The sequence below is a fragment of the Carassius carassius genome, chromosome 37 (genome assembly GCF_963082965.1).
Source record: "Carassius carassius chromosome 37, fCarCar2.1, whole genome shotgun sequence".
In the NCBI taxonomy this organism is placed as follows: domain Eukaryota; kingdom Metazoa; phylum Chordata; class Actinopteri; order Cypriniformes; family Cyprinidae; genus Carassius; species Carassius carassius.
The window spans coordinates 8,460,985-8,483,076 of NC_081791.1; the positions used below are offsets into that span (position 1 = coordinate 8,460,985).

Consider the following 22,092-nt stretch of genomic DNA (forward strand, 5'->3'; position numbering starts at 1 on the left):
TTTACCATGTGTGTTACCAGCTCTGTACTGAAACAAATGAGAAAATAAAGGCCTTTTAATTACACTTAACTCTGGGTGTGGTGTTGATATGTTGTAGTTAACACTGACTTCCTTCGGTTTGCTTCATTTATGACCTACAATTACAGTTCTGATGCTGTAAGCCTTGTCTTGTGGTTTCAGAAGCAGATATTTAATAAAAGGTGGTTAGACTTCAAAAACCTTATATATAATATTACCATTAAGTATAATTACCAAGTAGTAAGTACACTAATATCAATGTACTTGTGTACAATTTCAAACTACTTCGAAGCTCTTGGTACAAAGTTTGCCTGTGTACTTTTAAGTGTAAAAGAAGTAAACTTGATTACCCAATTAGTTTATGACAAAGTGTTTCTTTAGTATCGCAACAAACTTTATGTATACTGTTAGTTTACTACTAATATACTTGTAGTCCACAGTTTATGAAGGTACACATTGAAATACACTCAGAGTAAACTATTAGTTTAAAGGTTTTTATACTGCAAATGTATATTACTAACTAGTAGTTTAATAAGAGTATTCTTTAAAGTGTATTTTCAAAAACAAAACAAAAAAGAAAAAGAGTTAGAAATATGTAACTAGTAAACTAACAGTATACCAACAAGTTCACTTTTAAGTGTAGTTTCAATCTAATTCAATGTAGATTTTAATCTAGACTAAACTAGTTGAATTAATTGTCTACTCAGTTACTTTACTACTGTTAGAAAAAAAATGTAGTCCCAAAAAGTATTGAAATACATTAGTACAAGTATACTACTAGTATATTTACTACATAAAGTATACTTAAAAAAATACACTTGAACTTTACGTAAAATGAAGACTTTATTGGCCTGATAAGAAATGAACCCGAAATGAAAATGCACATCTGAAGCACATAAGAACACTAAATGAAATGTAAAATGAAAATGGTGGAACCTGTATAATGGCTTTGATGATCATACAGGCAGGCAGAGGGCAGCACTGCTACTAAAAAGCCACTTGACTACATTCTTTTGTATTTTACAGTGTGTTTTTAATACTCAGACAAACAACAAAAATCATAAACAAAGTGCTGTGAGCATTGGTTCAAGATTACAGGTTAAAAACTGTGGACTATGAAAAACAAAGCATCTGAAATGGCATATGTGTGATGTGTTTCTGTTTCATCCATATAGTTACTCGTAATTACAAATAAAAGGCATAAATAAATATAAAACATTTGACTGGTTCGACATATCCATTCTTCAGCCCATCATGTCATATATAAACTCTACAGATGTAAAAGCAAGCAGGACAAATGGGTTGACAGGGGGAGAGTGACATCATCTCTCAGTGGGAACATTCCTTTTAGAATGTTTTGGCAGAGCTTCAGAAGATCATACTGGACCAAACGACCACTTTCAGAATAATTCGATTTGACTGATGATCAAATACCGTTTAAAGGAATGGCAGTTTGTTCAGCTTTTCCCTGCTGAAAAGACCAGAACAGTTAGTGACCAATGCTGTGGTTTGGCTGTTTATCTGAAATGTACTGTTGTTCCCACAAGGCTTCTTGACAAGCAAGAGTCTTCTAGTCAGCCAGCTTCATCAGAAACCTTGACCAGCCTCACAAACAAATTTTTGCTGGTTTAAGACAATGTTTGTGCTGGTTCCACATGGAGACTAGTGGCAATCTGGTTCCAAAAAGGGGGTTTCCCACCAAAGAAGAACCATTCTGGGTTTCCCCAAAGAACCTTTAAGTGAAAAGTTCTTAATATATACTGTATAACCACTGATGTCAATAAAGAACCTTTATTTTTAGGACCTTTAAACCAGCCTGGACTATTATGGACATTTAACCAAACACTGTTCTTACAGTGTGATTGGAGTACCCTAGTGCAAACTACAAGTCAGCCCAACTTAAGGTGGCAAAACCAGTTAACTAGTTCAATTTATGTTTTTGAACACTTAACCTACTCAGTCTGGCCTTTGTCAACAGAAAAATGATGAACAGCTCTAACTAAGTTAGTTATGTTGGTTGACCTCAGCTCCACTAGCTGGTTGTCCCATCAGTCAACCACCTAAACCAGTTGGAAATTATCTAAATCAGGCTATCACCATATTTTTTAAGAAAGTGGATACTTTCTTTCTTCTCTGGAACACAAAAGATGATGTTTTGAAGCATGTTGGTAACCAACAGTTTTGGTGATGACTGACTTTCACTGTATGAATTGTATGACCAATTCTTTTGTGTTCCAGAGAAGAAAGAAAGTGATAACAGTTTGTAACAACATAAGTAAATTATGACAAAATGTTAAACTTTTGGTTAGCCAAACTCTTTAACCCTTTAGCTGCTGCACCAAGAGCAGATCAATGTGAAGTCAGTGTGAAATTCTCAGATTTAGTCTCTTTCTGTTCAGTATTTCTCCTCTTCTTTAACCGGCCGTCCTCACTTGGAAAGTTTGCTGATGACTCTGATTAAGGCTCCATTCTCATCTTTTAGCCGCTGGTTATCAGACTTGAGTTCTGTCAAAACCTGAGATTGATTAAAGATGAAAATGAGTGAGAAGAATGCATTCATTTACTTAATTATTTAGTGGTCAGGGGTTTGGTTATGTGACATGAAAATCGCAGTACCCATCAGATGACAATACATTACAAAGTTAAAATGGTTCTTCTCTTAATCTCATTTGACAGTACTTCACAATAAAGAATGCAAACATTGCTGTATCATAACACCACAGAATATATTTTTTTATAGGACTGGCAGTTGGTAGTGCCATGTGAATGTGTGCTCATGCATAGAGAGGTTCACCTCCTCCTACTCCAGTGAGTAAAAAAACATTGCCAGAACTATAAAAGCTTTAACAGAAAAGCAAACCCAGCCACTCATGACTTCATATCACATCTTTCCAACCATCAAATACGACAACAAAGCTTTTTTTGTCCTCCCTTTTAGAAATAACGAGCACACACACACACACACACACACAGAGACTCGCAGCACTGTGGATAGTTCTGGCATCCTGAATATGAACCGGATACAAATTGGTGTGCTGCTGTTTTTAAGCAATAAAGGCACAAATCCCATGTTCTTTAGAAAGATAATTTTTTGATATGTACGATAAATATCTAACTATCTAACATAAGATTTTCATACAATGTAAATTGCATCAAAGATTTTGGCCTGTCAGTTGTCTCGGTCCTCTCAACTAATTCAAATTAATTTAATTAATAAATTTAAATTTTCAATTTTAATTCCAACAATTAAAACCATTATTTGTTAAATCAGCTGCTGAATTGCATTAAAGTACTTGTGTAAATATGATCCATATTTTATCAAAAATATAAAATAATATTTTCAATAATTATAAACCCATATTTTGTACATTTTATATATTTTTATTGTAGTTTCATCTTTTTATTTTTTATCTGTAATTTTTTATTATCTGTTTTTAATATAGACATCCAATAGTCTGTAATTTATAACCAGTGAGTTACATATTATAAAATTATTATATTCATTTTTACAATTATTTTTGTAAATTTTTATTGCTATCCATGTGTAATATAGACATCCAATAGTATGTGTCATTTAAAACCAGTGATTTACGTATTCTATTATTATTCTAATTTTGTAATTTTATCAATTTTAGTTTGTTTTGAAATTATTTTTATGCTTTATTTATGTTTGTAATAGAAGCAATATAATATAGGCATATTCTTTAATTATTTTTGTAATTTTATTATTTTAATAAATTTTTTACAATTATGTTTATGCTTAATTGTTTATAATATAGGCATTCCATAGTCTGTAATGTCATTTATAACCAGTGTGTTTAATAATATATCATTATGTCATTACTAACCAGAGTTATATTCAATGTTATGTATACACATTCATATTCTTACATATTCTGTTTGTAATTTAGGCATCCAACAGTCTGTGATGTTATTAATAACCAGTGAGCAGATGTGTTGACAGAGACTAGTATGTGACACTACAGAGGCTGTGATTTGATTTGGACACTGCTGAAGTATAGAGATGTTTGGACATGTTTGGAAGATCTATAAATATCTTCAAAGCTTCCACCTGAAGCAGGAATGTGAGGGGTTACCCTTCCCCAGACCCAGGAGAGAAACAGGGAGAAAGAAAGAAGGAGCGAAAAAGCCTTACCAATGCAAAACAAAGAAATGAAACAGGGAGACCTGCCTGAGAGGTGAGCAGCAGCGGGACAGAGGAGGAGGACTACAGGGTGCAACGGAGAACAGGAAGGAGGAAGGGACAGAGAGGGATAGGGAGGAGGACTAGAGATCGTCCGTCTCAGGGAGAGAGGCCGTCTGAGTGAGGTGAGCGAGGGAGCGCAGCATGGCTTTATTCTCCTGTAGGAGGCGCGCGTTCCCCCTGCGGAGAGCCTGTAGTCGAGCCAGAGCGGGAAAGGTCTGGAGATACAGAGAGGCCCAAAATCATGAGAGCGAGTGTGAAAGAACATCAGAAAGGGTTTGGCAACAAAAATGAACAGCATTAAGTGTGTCTGAGTAACTGAGTAATTAAAAATGTCCTAGCTCTTCCAAGCTTTATAATAGCAGTGAATGGTGGTCGAGATTTTGAAGCCAAAAAACATGCATCCATCCATTATAAATAGTGCTCCATATGGTGCCGGGGCTTAATAAAGGCAAATCGATGCGTGTGCATTTCAAACTTTATAAACCGTAATCACTAGCTTCGGTGTAGCTTAAACTCCAGTGAGAAGTGACAAATGCGGTAGCACAGAGGAAAGAGCAAAACAACATTGGTCACAAATTAGAAGTACAAAATGAGAATTTGTTATGAATGTTGGAGACTGGTTTTCCTTTGCTGGAAACAAACCTTGGTGCTCATGAGACTAGCATATTCTCGCTCTCTCGTGAATGTATGTGTATGATAGTTAGTTAGTTAGCTAGAGCAGGGGTGCCCAAACTCGGTCCTGCAGAGTTGAGCTTGCCTCAACACACCTGCCGGGAAGTTTCTAGCATAGTAAGAGCTTGATTAGCTGGTTCAGGTGTGTTTGATTTGGGTTGTAGCTAAACTCTGCAGGACACCTGCCCTCCAAGACAAAGTTTGGGCACCCCTGGGCTAGAGATTACGGTTTAAAAAAATAAATATATATGGATTTTTTCTTACACAAACACATTGCTTCACTTCAGAAGCCAGGTAATTTTTTTATAAATATCTCTGATTGGATTTGTCTGAAAGAAGAAAGTCCTACACACCTACTGTAGGATGGCTAGAGGGTGAGTAAATCATGGGGTCATTTTTATTTTTGGGTGAACTATCCCTTTAACATTCTTCAAAATATCTTTGTTGTGTTCTGAAGAAAGAAAGAAATGCATACAGGTTGGGACCATCATGAGGACAGAGTTCATTGTTTGGGTGAAGTGTCCTTTAAACTAATGACAATCCATATTTGTTAGTTACTTATTAATGCAAGAATCTCCCATTTGTATAATGCAATGATTTCTTTAATTATCCATATATTTAATTCTGCTTGAATTAAACTCTATTAAAGTTGAATATGCCAAGTCCGAATTTCTCCACCACCTGTAAGGGGTGCATTGAATCTGACGAAGTGGTTTAATAAAAAGGTCCAGGGGTCTAAGGCCATCCAAGGATATATTGTACCAATCTTTTTTAACCACTTCAGCTGTTATTTTGATTTTTTTGAGAATTAGGCATATGCAATATTGGACCCACAGGTGGGTCCCCAGAGTTGATGTGGTTAATAGACACATGGATTCTGTATATAACAATGTAGCCATGTAATAATACTACTTTTGAATGAGTCAGTCAGTTTATGTCAGTCTTTCTCTACCCTCTTTAATGTAGTAAATCTAAAATTCTACAAAAAATCCAAGGTTTGAACACTATTATTGTGACAATCCTGTTTTTATAATCACCTAAACTTCCCATATGGGACATCACAGGTATCCTATTGCACCATCAGCCCATTTCTTGGTTCCATTTCTCAGTCACAATAGAGAGCATGTTAAAGTTAACATACTGTACCTGATTCATTCTAGTGAAAGTGAAAAAAAGTGAAATCTAAAGAAACAATTTTTACTGCACCAATCTTTTTTATAAACACTTCATACTAGGGGTAATTGACTAACGAATTCTAAATATCGATGGCAATTTTTATGAATCCTTTTTTTTTTTTTACTAACACTTTAACTGTTAGCCCTGGTGAAAATCCATCTTGCCATATTTGACTTATATATTTCCTTGAAATTGTTGCAACACCCTCTTATTTCTCCACCTTCCAAGCACCTGACATATAGAGATAACTTTTCATCGATCAATCAATTTCTGATGAATAAAGTTAAACTAAGTCAACAATAAACAAGTCTTGTCTTATATCTTTCTTAAGGACATTCGAATAGGAAACAATCATTATGTTAAATGCATTAGAATATAAATCATGTTTCACTCTTAAATGTCACAATACAAATGCTGACTTTAGAATGGACACAGAAATATAAGCATGCAGAGACGATCAGGTGAGAAAAGAAATTTGTGTTGGATGAACTGACAAACAGCACGTGCAACTGTAGTCGTTCATTAAAAGGATGAGGAAAAGAGGCTTGCAAACATCTTCATGACCACTTACTTAATATAAAATCAAGTTTTTATTGGATGACTTTTAAAAGTAGTAATCACCACTATTTTCCTTCATAAAAGCCACATTGTGCAGTGAGGAGATTAATGAGCAGCCTGAGGCATCTGTGGTCAACCTCAGAAACTTCCTGAACCAGCATGTGGATAAACCCTGAGGTTTGACACCGTTTCCAAACATGGTTTCACAGCTTATGGATTTGGGACCAGGCCATTGAGTTTCTTCAATGCATGAAAAACCAACAGAGAACTGCGAGGCATCCCGCATCTGTTCAGAGCTCTTACTTTATTCATTGTTTTGTCTCTACAAAGAGCATCTGTAGTCATATTTAAATTGTTAACTCAATGAAATGACGCACTGCTGTGATAAATGGAGGTTGGCATGTCATAACGGCCAGCACAGATAACCAGTACAAGTGCTGTTGTGATTCAAGTCATGAATGAATTTGTCACAAAATGGCTTCTAGATGGCGCTGAAGCTCTTGTCTCTTTCTGCTGAGCCATTCCTTACTCAGTAGCCTATGCTTTATAACCAGCTAACTAACCTAAAGCAACATCCTTCAAAAACAGCCATGTGAAACACTCTACATAGGCAGCAAGACATGACTTGCTAACAAGTGATTCCAAACCGCTTGTTAAGTTTGATTTTACACGTCACTGTTTCCAGATCCAAACGCTACATCAGATCTCAAAATACATTCATGGTGTGCTATAAAATACTGGAAAAATTATAATCCTGACCTTTGTCTTCACAGTGAAATCATATTTGGCCAGAGAGTGATTATTATTATTATTTTTATTTTTTTTTATGGATTGTTAAAATTTAATATTGTGAGTTCTTAATAATGTACTATAAATAATTTGTGCACAAAACTCAATTCTACTCAATTGCAATGGAATTGAGGCTTGGACTCGAAAACAGTATTAAATTAATCACGACTTTTGTGGACAGAGTTTGGCGTTAGCATGTTGCTTCTAATTTCCAGGACGTCCCAAGTTATCATCTAGTAATTATGTCATGGCATTAACATAGCATTTCTAATCAACATTACAATTTGACTCAGCCAATGCATTCTGGGATTGTCATTTTATTATTTGGTCACAACGAGTAGTGGTTTTTCATACAGTGCTCACTGTCATCTTCATAGGACAGTAAGCCTGCTGTTGAGGAATTACAGTAAGAATTGTTTCGAGAGCATTAAAGACAAAAAATTGTATGGATACAAATCTGTGACTAAGAGTGATCTACATGACTCACACTATGTAGAAATGGGTGTGTTTAGGTATGTGTGAGCAGGCAACCACGCGTGGGGCAAAACCACTCACCATCTGCCCCCTTTCACTCAGTCCAGCTGAGGATGAACTCAGGGCTGGTAGCGAAACCTCACTGAAGGTGTCTGCTGGGGCAACAGTGACATCACTGATCAAACAAACACAAGTGCTTCTCAATTTATTATGCTTATGACCTCGATGAAGTGAGAGTCTGTTGGACCTACCAATTAGTGTCTGAAAAGCTGCATAAATATACACTGTTAAAAATAAAGGTTATTTAATGGTATTTATAGTTCCATCAAGAATCTTTAACATTTATGGAACCGTTCCATTGAAAAAATAAGGTTCTTTATAGTGGACAAACGTTCTTTAGGCTCTTCACACAAACGATTCTTAGTGATAGGGATAGTTCACCCAAAAATGAAAATTTTTCAGCAATTTTGCAGTCAGTGGCTACTTTCACTTTGAGATTTTACAAGTGCATATCAGGCAACACAAAATGAATACCCATGGCTCTTGATGATATATTAAAGGGGTCATACAGTTGTGCCCAATCTCATGTTAACCTTGAGTACCTACAGTATAGAGTAGGGGTTGAACGACTTCTGATTTTTTTAAGTCGAAGTTGACTAGTCGCTGATGACGTCATTAATGAACAAATAAGTCTGGAGCTGTGAAGAACACCTTGTGCACAGCTATGGCATATGACACAGCACTGCGTACATGGCTATTGCCCCATAACAGCTAATTTTTATCAGTTCTTTTGCCTTTGGGTTGTTATATTTCTCACAGATTTCTGCTCGTTCTAAATCAGATACAGATAATGTTAACACTGTAAAGATTATATTTATGAATGCATTAGTGAGAGTGATTGTGTGTGTGAATTATTTCTACATGGCAGCGTCTCTCTAGTAGTAGTGACGCTGTGGGAATTAGTTATTAACAAATACATGCTTGAACTCTTTATGCAGACTAATTCTTTCAGACAGTTTGTTTCAATGGAATGAAATGAAATGGTTCAGAACTGATTCAGTTAATTTACATAATCAAGCACCCAAAAATGATGTGATACACAGATATTTTATATTTCTGAAGCATATAAAGTGAATGAACTGGTTTAATCAACCATTTGACTGAGGCTCTGGATTACAGGTTATAATGTTGTAAATAGTGTTCAGTTTCTGATTGAAGATATATCGTCAGGGGCCACAGGTATTAATTTTGTGTTGTCCGATATGCTTTTTTTGACTCTATGCTTTTTTTTGAGTGTAGTCTCTAACTTACATTTAATTAATCACCATTAAATTCATCTTTATTGTTCTACTGACAACAATCTACAGTCACCTACATCTTGAATGGCCTTAGCATAGGTAAATTAACAGCAATTTTTCATATGTGGAAAAAAAACCTTATTGGAACCTTTCATTTTTAAAAGTATATTTTATTCCCTCCATTGTATTCTGGAGGTAAAGCTGTTTGCATATTTGCAATGTAAATGACAATATAATCTGCATATCTTGGCTCTAATCTAATCAACTTTTAACTAATTTGAACCAAAACACCCCAGAGTCCATGTTGCCTCAATTGCAACATGGATCAATTATCCAACTGAGCCTGGCGGACTACAGCAGCTGCAGATATCTCATCTCCCTCACACTGATTTGGCCTTTCATATATTTGGCACCATGCTCTTCTTGGCCCCTCAAAATGCCAGCTATGTGCAATTACTGCAGGAATGCTGAACAAAAGCCATGCCGTGTCTCTGTGCTGCATTCAGTACGGCCTTGGCGTAGCAGGAACTAGGTCACCATGTACTGCTGCAGCTGTGATATGCTACAGAGCCGAGAGTAGTGGCCATGACTTTGGTGTGGGCCAGTAGCAAACATTGTGGTGTCTGAGATTGACTAACATTGGTCAAAAGAGGCATAGTAGTTACACTAGCTGTTAAAATCTTGTGATCTGACCTTTTTAACAGTCAGTTCAAATAAACTGTCAAACAAGGTAAATGTTGATGTTAGCATCTTTGAACATGCTTCCATAAGTCACCCCAACTCATAATAACTTATACTAAAAAAACATTTAATATACGTTTTCCTTTTACCTTTAATTCTTCTTCCATGTCTGAAACCCTCTTCTCCAAAGCTTCTTTTTCCTACACAAGCACAGGAAAAAAAATACATATATAAATAAATAAAATCACAATATATAAATAATTATTATTAAGATTTTTTTTATATAATCTGTAAAACAAAACAATTTTTTATATTTGTTTTATATTTATATGTTTTATTTAAATAATTTATATATTTTTTTATATTTATGCAAATGTAACAATTAAATTAAATAAAAAAATTTAATTGACTGAAATTAAGATAATTATAAGATAAATTAAAACAGTTTGGAAATGCTCACGTAACCTTGATAAGGGAACGAGTGTCACGCCAACATTGACGACTGTTTGGGAAAACTCCTGTTTACTCTGTCACCGAAGCCTGATTTTTTAACGTTTGTGAAGCTGCAGAAAACAATGGTGCTCGATCCCACTATATAAGTTGGCCAATTTAATCAGAATCAATGACTGAAGTGTCAGCCATCGATTCGCATGCAACTACAGAACAGCCAGTTATGCAACACTAGTTCCTGTATCTCAGGGAACCAAGGTTATGTGAGTAACCAGAGCATTCCCTATCAAAAGGTAACTCCCGTTACGTGCTTGGGGAACGTATCCAGTAGCACCTTGCTAATAAGCAGATACAGAACTTAGCCTGCAAGTTCTGCCCAGGAACACTCAACAAGGGCTCCATAAGCCTGAGCCACAAAAGCCCCTTTCACACTGCAGGTTGGGGACCCAGAAACATTGCCGGGTTCAGTCCCGGAACGAGCTCTGTGTGAACAAAAGTCAGAACAAATGCTGTGTCATAGTGATGACGCACATTATCGTGCAACTGATGTCACGTATCATTACGGGATTTTGTATTTCTCACTTCAGCGTGAGACTTTGTATTTTCCAGAATCACAGTGTGAAAGGGGCTAAGGAGACCCGAGTACGTTCAGCCAGCTATGTGTGCTATAGGATACTTACCAAGGTGAGCATTTTGACATAATTTTTGTGAGTTTGTCCATTTAAACACAATACTTCAGAGAAACCTTAATATTTGCATGCATTCTGAGGCACGGGTTTAAGTGCTTCGAATGAGCGCATCCACAAATCTTCTCACTACATGCGCAAGCTCCCGTCCTCTGATTCTTAAATATTTAAACTGGCAAAGCTTAGTTTGAGTTTAGTTTAAACACAGATATAAGTGTGTGCTGTTCAGGTCTCACCTGTACGTGCATGCTATCAGCACCCAGGCGATGACGGAATAAATGACTGCCCATATTCCAGCATACAGCATTGGCATTTTGAACAAGAGTAAATGGTTTGTCCTCTTTTTTTCAATCACTGTTGTTGTAATGCATAGGGAAGCCAGAATGCGCATCCATTAACAGAAACATACATTAGCCGACCCCAATTTGTTTTACATGTTATTTTTAGCAAACCGTATTACAGATGCGTTGTCAGATTTAAATTGAACCGCAGTCCTAGCGCATGCCGAACAGTGTGTGGAGAACCGTACGGTTTGATTTTTTTTCTGCGAACCGTTCTACCCTACCGACAACCAGCCAGCAGCCACACAGATCTCCCCAATAGCGATTCCACTGGACCCTGGCCCAAGAGGAGGCCATTACTTGGTTGGCCATTGGTGGAATGGGCCCTTACACCTAAAGGGCATTGCAAGCCAGCTGAGGCATAAGCCAGAGCTATAGCATTTACATATCCAATGAGATAGACTTTGCTTTTTGACAGGCAGCCCTTTAGAGAGGCCTCAAAAAACACAAAAAGCTGTTCTTATTGTCTGAAAGACTCCGAGCACTTAATGTAAACTCGCAGAGCTTGGACAGGGCATAGAAAGTTAGGAACTTGTTCGCCATTCGTTCCAGGGAGGCTCCAGATGTGTAATGACCTGAGCTCTAAACTGAATTGAGAGCACCTTTGGTACAGAACCGCTGCACTGCTGGAGAACTACAGTCGTTGGGTCCAAACTCAAGATAGGAAGCACTGACTGACAGTGTTGGCAAACCTACTCTAGGTTTTGAGTGTCATGAACCTTAAGCCAGCGGTTTGAAGTGGCTCAAAGGGGAAACTCTTGAGAGCTCTCAGGATCTATAGACAAGATCCATACTGGCACCGTCTAAGAAACTTAATGGCCAAGTCGTTTCTGTCAATTGTCCAGCCAGCCTTGAGAGAATGATTCACCCTGATGGCTGCCACATAGACTTTAAGCGTGGAAGGGGTCCAGCCACTCCTGCAAATAGGTTAGCACGTGGGACACGTCACATGATACCAGATCCTGGTTCCGTGCGACACCAGTCATCGAAGACTGATCACTTTAGGGCATAGAGGCATCTTGTAGACAGATCTCTAGCCTCTAAAATGGTTATAGTGACTCTTACTGTGAATTGGCTAGACTCTCATCGAGTGGCCATATGTGAAAGCTCCACAGTTTTGGCTGGGGATGCCAAATCTTGCCCTGCTCCTATGAGAGAAGGTCTCTCCTCAGTGGTATTGACCACGGTGCTGTAGATAGCAGCTGGATCATCTCCGGAAACCAAACTTGGTTCCTCCAGAGAGGGGCCATGAGAAGGAGAGAGTACTTTGTGTCCCTGATTCACCTGATAAACTTGGGGTAGCAGGGAGGTTGGAGGGAAGCCATACAGGCATATGTTGGGCCAATCATAAACCAGAGCATCTTGTGGTCTTTAAAAATAGGTTGGAGGCAAAGATGTTGACCTCTGCCCTGCTAAAAACTGACAAGATCATCTGAACCTTCTGGGGATGTAGCCTCCATTACCCTGGAACTACATTGTCCCTTTACAACATATCTGCTCCCTGGTTCAGTCTGCCCGGCACATGAACCTCTCACAGTGAGAGGAGTTATCTTTCTGCCCAAAGCAGGAGACATTGAGTCATCCTGTGAAGAGGACGTGACCTGAGGTGCCTTGTCGGTTGATGTAGGCCACCAATGTCATGTTGTCTGACCGGACCTGGACAGGGTGCCACTTTAAAGCAGGCAAGAAGGTTTTCAGGGCTAGACAGACTGCCATAATTTCAAGGCAGTTGATATGTAGGTGTCGCTCGTGGATTGACCAGAAGCTGTACACCAGGTTGCGTTCTGAAGTGTTCTGGTGAAATCCTAGATCACATCTTTACAGGGTCTATGACTGATCCCAGAAAGGATACAAGCTGTCTGGGAATCAAAAAGCTTGTGGCTGAGCAGCCCAAGACGCTCTAGGTGATTGAGCAACAACGACCTGTGAGCGATAAGCTGCCGTTCTAAAGCCGGCTAGTACTAGGCAATCATCGAGGTAGTTTAAAGGGTCATTCCACCCGTGGAGACATGAATGTGTATTGAAAGTGGGTCATATATGTAGTAGAATAGTATCATTTTTTTTTTTATTTTGGTCCTTCTGGGCCTATAAAAGGCAGAAAATAACTTTTTAGAGCTTGTGGACTGTAGACAACAATCCCCATAGTGCATTGCAATGCTCAGCTCCGCAGGCCACTCCCACTACTCCGCCCATCAATGTGGATTATAGTTGAGCTCTCCTCTACGCTACCGATTGTAAATTATTTGGCACAATTTGTTGTGAAGAGTTATTTTGCAACCCAATTAATGTTTTTGTGACAAAATGGTGTGCACTTGCATAGTACCGGGATGTTGTTCAAGAACAAGGAAAATACTCGGAGTAAGTATTCACAGATTCCCGAAAGATACGGACTTGTGCAAAAAGTGGCTACGGGCTAACGTTATCAATAACCCTAAGTTCGGTGAGGACACAACACTTGAAGCACTAAAAAATCAGACGGTGTGCAGTTTACATTTCAAGCCCGAAGATTATGCGCCTAACCCCCTAGGATTGAAGGGACCCGCGCTTTTGAAAAACGCAATTCCTTCAGTATTTTCCTTGCCAGACGATGACGACGAAAAGCCAGGAACGTCGAGAACCACCAGAACTAGCAGCACTAAACGCATTTGCCTGGAGGTAATGTTATTTCTGACTAGACTCTATTAGCAGCTAGTGGCTACTGAGAACACACACTGACATAGTCGTCTGCTGTAAAGAAACACATCTCCTATGATTTTTCTGTTTACGAACTAAATATCTTGTATGTTTTGCTCGCTTGTTGTTTTAATGTGTCTGCCTCAGTAACTAACGTTACACTTGTCAAGAAATGAGTAAGTAAAGTTAGTATGTAACGTAATAATGTAACGTTAGACACTTAGCTAAAAGTTATATATAAGTTTGCTATTATCGATTTAAATCAACCATGTTTTACTGTGTTAGTTTGACGCTTTTCATGTTTTTTTAGCTGCTCGTCGCTGTACTGTGGTTCATAAAGCTAGCCACGAACATCCCTTTCTAACATTACTTCGTCTAAATCAAAATCCTCCCCAATGCATCCGTCTGAAAAATCAGTATTTTCCTCCATATTTTCGAAAAGTTTCTCCCGGTGAAATCAAACGCACGGGCACTGATCTGTGATAGGTCTGTTAGCGCATTAGGTACAACCCCCTATGGGCAGACTACTTGTGCTTGTAGTCTTTACAGAAATCCACCCTTTTTACACTTCCTCCTACAATGACGTCAAATGACGATTTTTGCGTCATTGTAGGAGGAAGTGAAAAAGGTAAATAGTGGATTTCTCTCGTCTCAGGGGAAAATGAGAGAATGTTGCACAACCATTCAATAGTATGACTGGTTTTCTAACAATGGACCTCTTAATGCAAATGGGTGGAGTGACCCTTTAATATGTGGATTCCCATCTGTCTTAGAGGGGAAGAGCCGTGTCTAAGCAATTCATAAAAGTGTGGGGTCCAGGGACAGACCAAATGGTAAGACCAATACTGATAGGCCACTCCCTTGAAGGTTAATCTCAAGAATGGTCTGTGACAGGGTGATATTTGGATGTGAAAAAAAGCATCTTTCAGATCCACTGGCAGAAATCAGTCCTCATGGCAAATTTGCGTAAGGATCTGCTTCAAATTCAACAAATTTGAATGGCCATCTTTTTAGGAATGAGGATGTATCGGTTCTAGAAACCTGACCCACTGTTCGCTAAGGGGACCATTTTTACGGCACTCTTTGCAGGCAGTGTTTGCACTTCGGCTCGAAGAACATGAGATTCGCTGTTTTGTACTGAATTCTGCACAACACCTCTGAACACAGGTGGTCTGGGAGCGAACTGATGCAAGTAGCCTCTTGCTATAGTTTACAGAACCAAATCTGACATGACCAGAATGGCTTTCCAAGCCAGCAGCCGAGTGGCCAGAAACTCTATTTTTACTGATGACGGTTCATTGCCCAAAGGGGTAGAAATTAAATGTATGAAAGGCGAAATTTGCTCTTTTAGGTATATGGTTCATGGATATCAGGCTCCAGCTTGTGCAAGAGCTTAGGCTGGACTGACTTTGCAGGCTGCTGTGTGGACGCTGGCTTGGGGCACTTAGTCAAAAAATTACGCAGTGCTTGTTACATCCTTTGAGCCTCAGAAAAGTGCTCAATAAAGAATCCACAGCAGGGCCAAAAGTTCCTTGGGGGAAACTAGGGAATCAAGGAAAGCCATCTATTGAGCATCCCTGATGTCCATTAAGTTTAGCCAGAGGTGGTGCTCCAGCACCAATAGGCTGTCCATGGCCTTAGCCACTGCCTGCATTGTTGCCTTAGTAGCGTGCAGGGCCAGATGTGTCACTGCACACAGCTCCATGAAGGCACCAGGATCCAAACCAGACTCTTCCATGTCTTGGAGAAGTTTGGCCTGAAACACCTGTAGCACAGACATCTTATGCAAGGCTGAGCCAGCCTGGCCAGTTGCTGTATAAGCCCTCTTAGCTAGGGCTGGCGTCATCTTGCAGGGTTTTGAAGGTTGCGCTGCAGCCTCAACCCCGCGGCTCAGCAGTGAAAAAGGGTAAGCAGCCACTGCCGCTTCCAAAGGAGGGAGCCTGAAATACCCCTTGTCCTCAGCGCCATCAAAGGTGGTGAGAGCTGCAGCAGTTAAGGGGTTAACAGGTGCCGAGTACGGAGCACGCCATGTTTTGGTGAGCTCATTGTGCACAGCAGGCATGAAGGGCTCTGGACGCTGACGGAAGTAAGGATAATGTTGTCCCTTCAAGAACCATTTGTTGAAGAGGCCGGGGATGGGCTCTTCTGGGGCCAACCACTCAAGGCCAAGTCCCTCCATAGCATGTGATAGAATGGAGATGACTGAGATGGAGGGGGAGCATCAGTCTCTTCACCGAAACGTGCCCACTCTTCAGCGTGAGATGCCGTCAAGGACATGGAGTCATCAACTACCACCTCTTTCTCAGAAGCGCAGAAGGAGACCAAGGCGCTCACATCCAACGAGGGGTGCTGATCTTCATGTGCAAATCACACTGGCGACATGAGGTGCTGCGGGGAGGGTGAAACGCGAAGGAGTTGGGCCGATGGCACATCACTTGAGCCCGAGAAGATGGTTCAGCTGTTCTGCTGCTTCTTCCTCTTTGGAGAGAAAGGAGTCAGGAGAACAGAGCCGGGAGGTCCCCTTCATGGAAATGTCTCTTCATTTTCGTTGACCAAAATGAGATGAAACGAAATGTTATAAAGTTATTTCGTCTCATTAAGTCGCGTTATTATTATTTTTCAGTATTTCTGTTTCCTGTGTCTCGCTTTAAGGGCTGCATCAGGTCGCGCTGCGCAGATGCAGGCAACGTCACTTCCTCAAGCCCCACTCGCGGCATTATTTAGAAGACGACAACAAAGTTAAGCAGGATTTATACTTTTGCCTGGCTCCGCTGACTGCGAGCGCACCTTCCCAAACAGACAAGGCTTTTATAATCGTTGTGTTCGCCGTTGTACTACTCTTTGAAACGACAGGGGAGTGATGAGGAGTAATTCTCCTCTAAAACTGTTGGGAATCACCGGTCAAAAAAAATATTTTGGCAGTACAAGTCTTGTGATGAATGAGTTGATGAATTAATAATTTCTTTATGTACAGATGTAAAACATTATGTATAATTAATATCTAAATGAATTCAGCCTTGACACAAAGAAAGGGACCGATGGCCAGCCAGCTGAGGTTCGTCTTTGGGAGAAAAATTTGCAGATTTTAAAAATTTCTTTTAATTTTTATTTATTGTTTTTAATTAAATTTATGTGTGTGTACTTCTAACATGTTTGGTTGATAAAATAAATGTTGTAAATTCAAATCAGAGAGTCTTCCATGTCTGGAATGGATGTATTCTTGAGTCTATACGCTAAAGGGAACAAGACGCTGCATCCTCTAGAGGGCGCTAGAGGAACGCTGTCAGCCTGCCTCATAGACTAGGTCACCTACCAAATTCTGAGCTCTAGAGTGGAGGTCTAGCAAATGACTCTCAGAACGAGAGGAGACCTGGCTACACTAAACTAAACAACTAAACAGTTAGTGAGGCTTGAACCTACATCTAACTGCTGCCTATGAGGAGCTCTGGAGAGTGGAGGCTTCAGCAGAATAACCCTCTTAAACGAAAGGAAGCCAAACAATGCTCAGTCCTTGAAGCGGTTTACCAAGGCGGCCTCAAGAGGGCCGAAGACTTGATTACACTATCTAACTAGCTCTGATGAGCAGAGGCCTCAGCAGAATGCAGTAGCATTACTGATTATGTCATGGGCTACACCTGCCAATGTTGAGTTCATTGTCGTTTTTTCATTCATGCTTCAGACACCGGTCTCGCTGACAGCGTTCCCCTAGCGCACTCTAGAGGACGCAGCGTCTCGTTCCCTATTCTCAGGCAACAATGGTTACATGCGTAACCTGAGACCTTACCTTATAGACTCAAGAATACATCCATTCCAGATGCAGCGTGGAGTTCCCTTTCAAAAGGGAACCATAATTTAATAAGGTAACCTTGTTTGAAATGGGTTTGTCTAAAAGAAAATTTTGGTTTCATCTATACTACTAGGTACTTGTACTATATTGACTGGGTTAAATAGAATGGCATTACTAAAAAGAGACTAAAATACAATTTTCATTGACTAAAACTAGACTAAATTGTCATCAGTTTCCGTTGACTAAAATGTCATCAGTTTTCGTTGACTAAAACTAGACCAAACTAAAAAGAGAATGAACGTGACTAAAACTAATAAAAACTAAAATGACAGCTTCACACAAACACTAGACTAAAACTAAAATTAAAACAGGCCACCGAAAACAACACTAGCAAAGAGATGGTCTCATTGCTGAAGGCTAAGATTCTGATGAAATGGTGCTTCCGGGACGAATTATATACAGTAGCAGTCGCTCCGCCCCTTCTGGTGGACATGAGTGCCATTGGTTTGTGCCACTACAAAAAATTTTACAAATCAGGCTTCAGTAACAGAGTAAACAGGAGTTTCCCCAAGCAGTCAATGACAGTGCAACAGGAGTTACATTTCGATAGGGAACAAATTACTATTTAGCTACTATGAGAACAGCATGGAGGAGGAATATCAGTTCAAGGTCTTAGAAACACATTGAAATTTCTCAGAAAGTATCAATAGTGATTATATGATGATAACATATATACCCTTTTCTCTGATTCAAATACAGAGGACCTCTCTGATATTCTGTCCTGCTTCTGAAAAACATTCACAGAAAGATTAATAAGCAAAAGAGAATAAATGCACATAGAAACAAAACAGTAAAAGGGGTAAAATAATACTGTGAATTCATATTCAAAGCAAAATATATACAAAAGTTGAAAGTTTTAATAAGAAATTAGTGGTGGACCAGTATCTGGATATATTACTTGCTTTTCACAGACAGTAATTCCTTACAGAGGCTGTGAGCTACTACAAAAGTCACGCCTTTGGGAGCCTGATTGTTTTCTGAGAGCTGGTTTGTGCTATTATTTGAACACAGGTCTCTCCTCTTGGCGGATGATTCAGGCCACAGAACATCTCTCTTCTTATCTCCTGGGATTGTTTTCTCACCTGTGTGACTCTGTCAAGCTGTGAGCGGATTTTTGTGAGCTCCTGTTTGCTGTCCTGCAGTCGAGACTTCAGCTTCTCATTCTCAGTCAGTGCGTCCTCATACAGCTGATAAAGTGAAACAAACAAGGGTCGAGTTCATCTGACTAATTTAGCATCTCCACTGGGAGCTGCTTTCCTGTTGCTGGTCAACAGATGACCGCTAATGGTCTGCACTGGATAAACACATTGGCATTTAGATATATGTACTACTGATTTGTACTGTACAGTACATATATGCATTGTCCATGCCTCAAAACACCCTTATCTATGGGGACAGTATTTGAGGGAGAATATCTAATGTATTGAACACACAGTAAGTGTTTTATTAGTCAAAGTTATCCTGACCTTCTTATAGTCCTTGCTGGCCAAGTCGTCCTCTGTTTTGCTCAGAGAGGCGAGTCTGTTCTCTCTGCGTGTGTATGTGCTGGTCCGGGCTGACAGTCTGTCTGATGGAGACTCCACACCACTAGGGTCTGACCTGCTTTTAACATCAATTATCAAGTAAGTGTTGATCATACCAGTTTTTATTAATTTCCCAAGAAAATTAATAAATAATGTTTTAGACAAGGAATAGAACAGCTTACCTTGACACCCGGTCTTGCTAGAAAAAAAAAAAAAAAAAAAACTAAGTTGGATAAAATGTGCTTAACTTGTCATTTAACATATAAAGGTGATAACCACATTACATTCACAAAGTAATTTTTTTTAATTCATGTACCATAGTATTCCATGGTATTTATTCATAAACCATACAAGTACATGATTATGCTACTCATAGACCCACATCTCCACATGAAGGTTTTTCTTTTTTCTTGGCAATGCAACCTTGTGAAAGAAAAATGCACAAAAACAGTACTTCCAGAAATAAAATACTTTAAAATGGTATATTTAAGTACAAAATTATTGTAATGTTTTCAGACATTAACGCAATTAGTTGCACTTTAGAGTTCTTTTTTGGACTTAGTTTACCCATGAATGAAAATTCGTCCATCTTCTACTCACCCTCCAAGCATCCTAGGTGTATGTGACTTTCTTCTTTCAGAATAATTCAATCGAAGCTATAATAAATATTGTCCTTGCTCTTCCAAGCCTTTCAATGGGGATAAGAGGGTGTTTGTCGTCAACAGTCCAGAAGACGTGAAATAAAGTGTGCGCATCTGTAATAAAATTTAATAATGTAATAAACACTTTTTTCTGACTTCAGCTGACTGTAGAGAACCAAAAGACGTGTAGGTGGATGTTGTAGTTCGTCAGTGCTGCGTGGTTAGTGACGAGCATGGAGAAAGAACAAAACAAAATGCTGGTCATGAATTAGAAGCACAAAACAAGGATTTGTAAAGAAAAACGTCAGAGAATCTTGAAATAAGCCAAGAGGAGACTGGTTCACCTCTGCTAAAGTAAGGAAACTTTGTTACTTTTACTCCTACATTTCCCAGAGGCACGTGTGACGCATACGTCTTTCGTGTTCTTCAGTCAACAGATGTTAGAAAAAAAAGTGTTAATTACGTTTGAAATGTCTTCTAAACTGTTAACAACAAACTTGGCTTGGAAGAACAAGGACAGTTTTTAAATACAACTTTGATTGGATTATTCTGAAAGAAGAAAGTCACATACACCTAGGATGCTTCAAGGGTGAGTAGAAGATGGAATAATAAAAAAATTTTGTCTGAACTAACCCTTTAAGCATGTCTTCATATGTAATTTAATAATTCATCTTTGAAATGTGGTTAAAATGTACTGCTGAATGCACTGACAAAAATTAATAGTAAAGTAAACATATTTTAAATACAATTTCTGTTGAAACTTATATTTCATGTATTTAAATATATTTGGGGATTACAGGTTTGTACAAGTTGACGTAGATGCAAATGTAATACATTTAAAATATATTTTTATATACAAAATATAGACTTTCTAATGTAATTAAAATGTAATCCACTACAGTTAAATTTTAAAGTTAAAATTTAAAAAGTTAAATTTAAAATTTTAAAGTACTTTACATGTGCTTTAGTATGTTATCCAACACATCAAAATAACATAACCCCTAGTTGCTCTAGAGACGTGCGACCTCTGACATATATAGCAATTGTAAGTCGCTTTGGATAAAAGCGTCAGCTTAATGAATAAATATATATATATTATTAAAGTATAATGGTTTAAAATGTACTTTGAAGTAAAACTTTTAATTTGCCATTGTTACAATGTACACTTTATAAATGTATTCAAGTGTGTAACATATTCAAAGTAAATGTGAACTCACTTTAAGTACACTTAAGTGGTCTTTTATTTAATTAATATTATATTTTAAGTACACTACAAGTGCACATTCAATACAATTAAGTACACTTCTCTTTCATGGTGTCACGATCTCTAGCTGGAGTGCCCGTGAGCTTCATTAGAGGGCACTCCATTCTCTTGAGTCCATCCAGACTCTTGCCACTTCACCCTGGACTCCATTTCCCATAATCCTTTGCCAGAACTCCTCATCAATTGCAATCACCTTGACTCGCATCACCTCATCAGTCTCACACTATAAAGGTTGCACACGTCCACACACACTTTGCTGATTATTTTTTAGCCTGTAACCTGTTTCTTGTATCCGTGTTTCCTTGCTTTGCCTTGCCTTCTTGTTTTTTGACCTTGGACTGTTTATCCTATTACTCATTTTGTCTCGCCCTGGATTGTACCTGTTTGCTAGTGTTTGACCTTTTGCCTGTTTACCTCTTTGTCTTTGCCTGGGATACTATTGTTTGCTGGTACTGGACCCTGTCTTTCTGACCACGTTTACAAATAAAGCCTGCATTTGGATTCTCCCCTCTGTTGTCATGATGCCTTCATCATAACACATGGGAACATTTGCATCCACCTGATCACTAATCTGGATACAAAAGCTATTGGTTTTGGACAAATCTAAACAATCTGTTTTCTGATTGGGTGTTTTTTCGATCTTCTTGATCCAGTGCATGTGATTGCATCTTGATGTCAACATGTTTAAGTTAACTTATTGTGCAATCAGTAAACTTTTTAAGTGTATGGAAGTCTGCCATACAAATGCCTGGAGCAAGAGAATGATATGTTGTTGCAAACTTGTGCATTTGTGT

General features: G+C 38.7%; 1 protein-coding gene across 9 annotated transcripts in view; it reads right to left on the minus strand.

The window, feature by feature from the left end:
• Positions 1 to 2,190: 2,190 nt before the first annotated feature.
• The window catches only part of LOC132117933 (protein phosphatase 1 regulatory subunit 12B), a 42,367-nt gene continuing 22,465 nt past the window's right edge, over positions 2,191 to 22,092 (minus strand). The window contains exons 2-8 of one of the 9 annotated variants that reach the window (XM_059527307.1): positions 19,576 to 19,592; positions 19,337 to 19,469; positions 18,953 to 19,057; positions 18,547 to 18,597; positions 10,023 to 10,073; positions 4,211 to 4,440; positions 2,191 to 2,533 (exon numbers count right to left, since the gene is read on the minus strand). In XM_059527307.1, the coding sequence (XP_059383290.1) occupies positions 4,306 to 4,440; positions 10,023 to 10,073; positions 18,547 to 18,597; positions 18,953 to 19,057; positions 19,337 to 19,469; positions 19,576 to 19,592 (492 nt within the window). In that variant the 3' untranslated portion in view covers positions 2,191 to 2,533; positions 4,211 to 4,305. Of the gene's footprint in view, positions 2,534 to 4,210; positions 4,441 to 7,975; positions 8,050 to 10,022; positions 10,074 to 18,546; positions 18,598 to 18,952; positions 19,058 to 19,336; positions 19,473 to 19,575; positions 19,593 to 22,092 lie in introns of those variants that run through there. The other 8 variants (XM_059527306.1, XM_059527314.1, XM_059527310.1 and 5 more) reach the window with 8 other exon arrangements.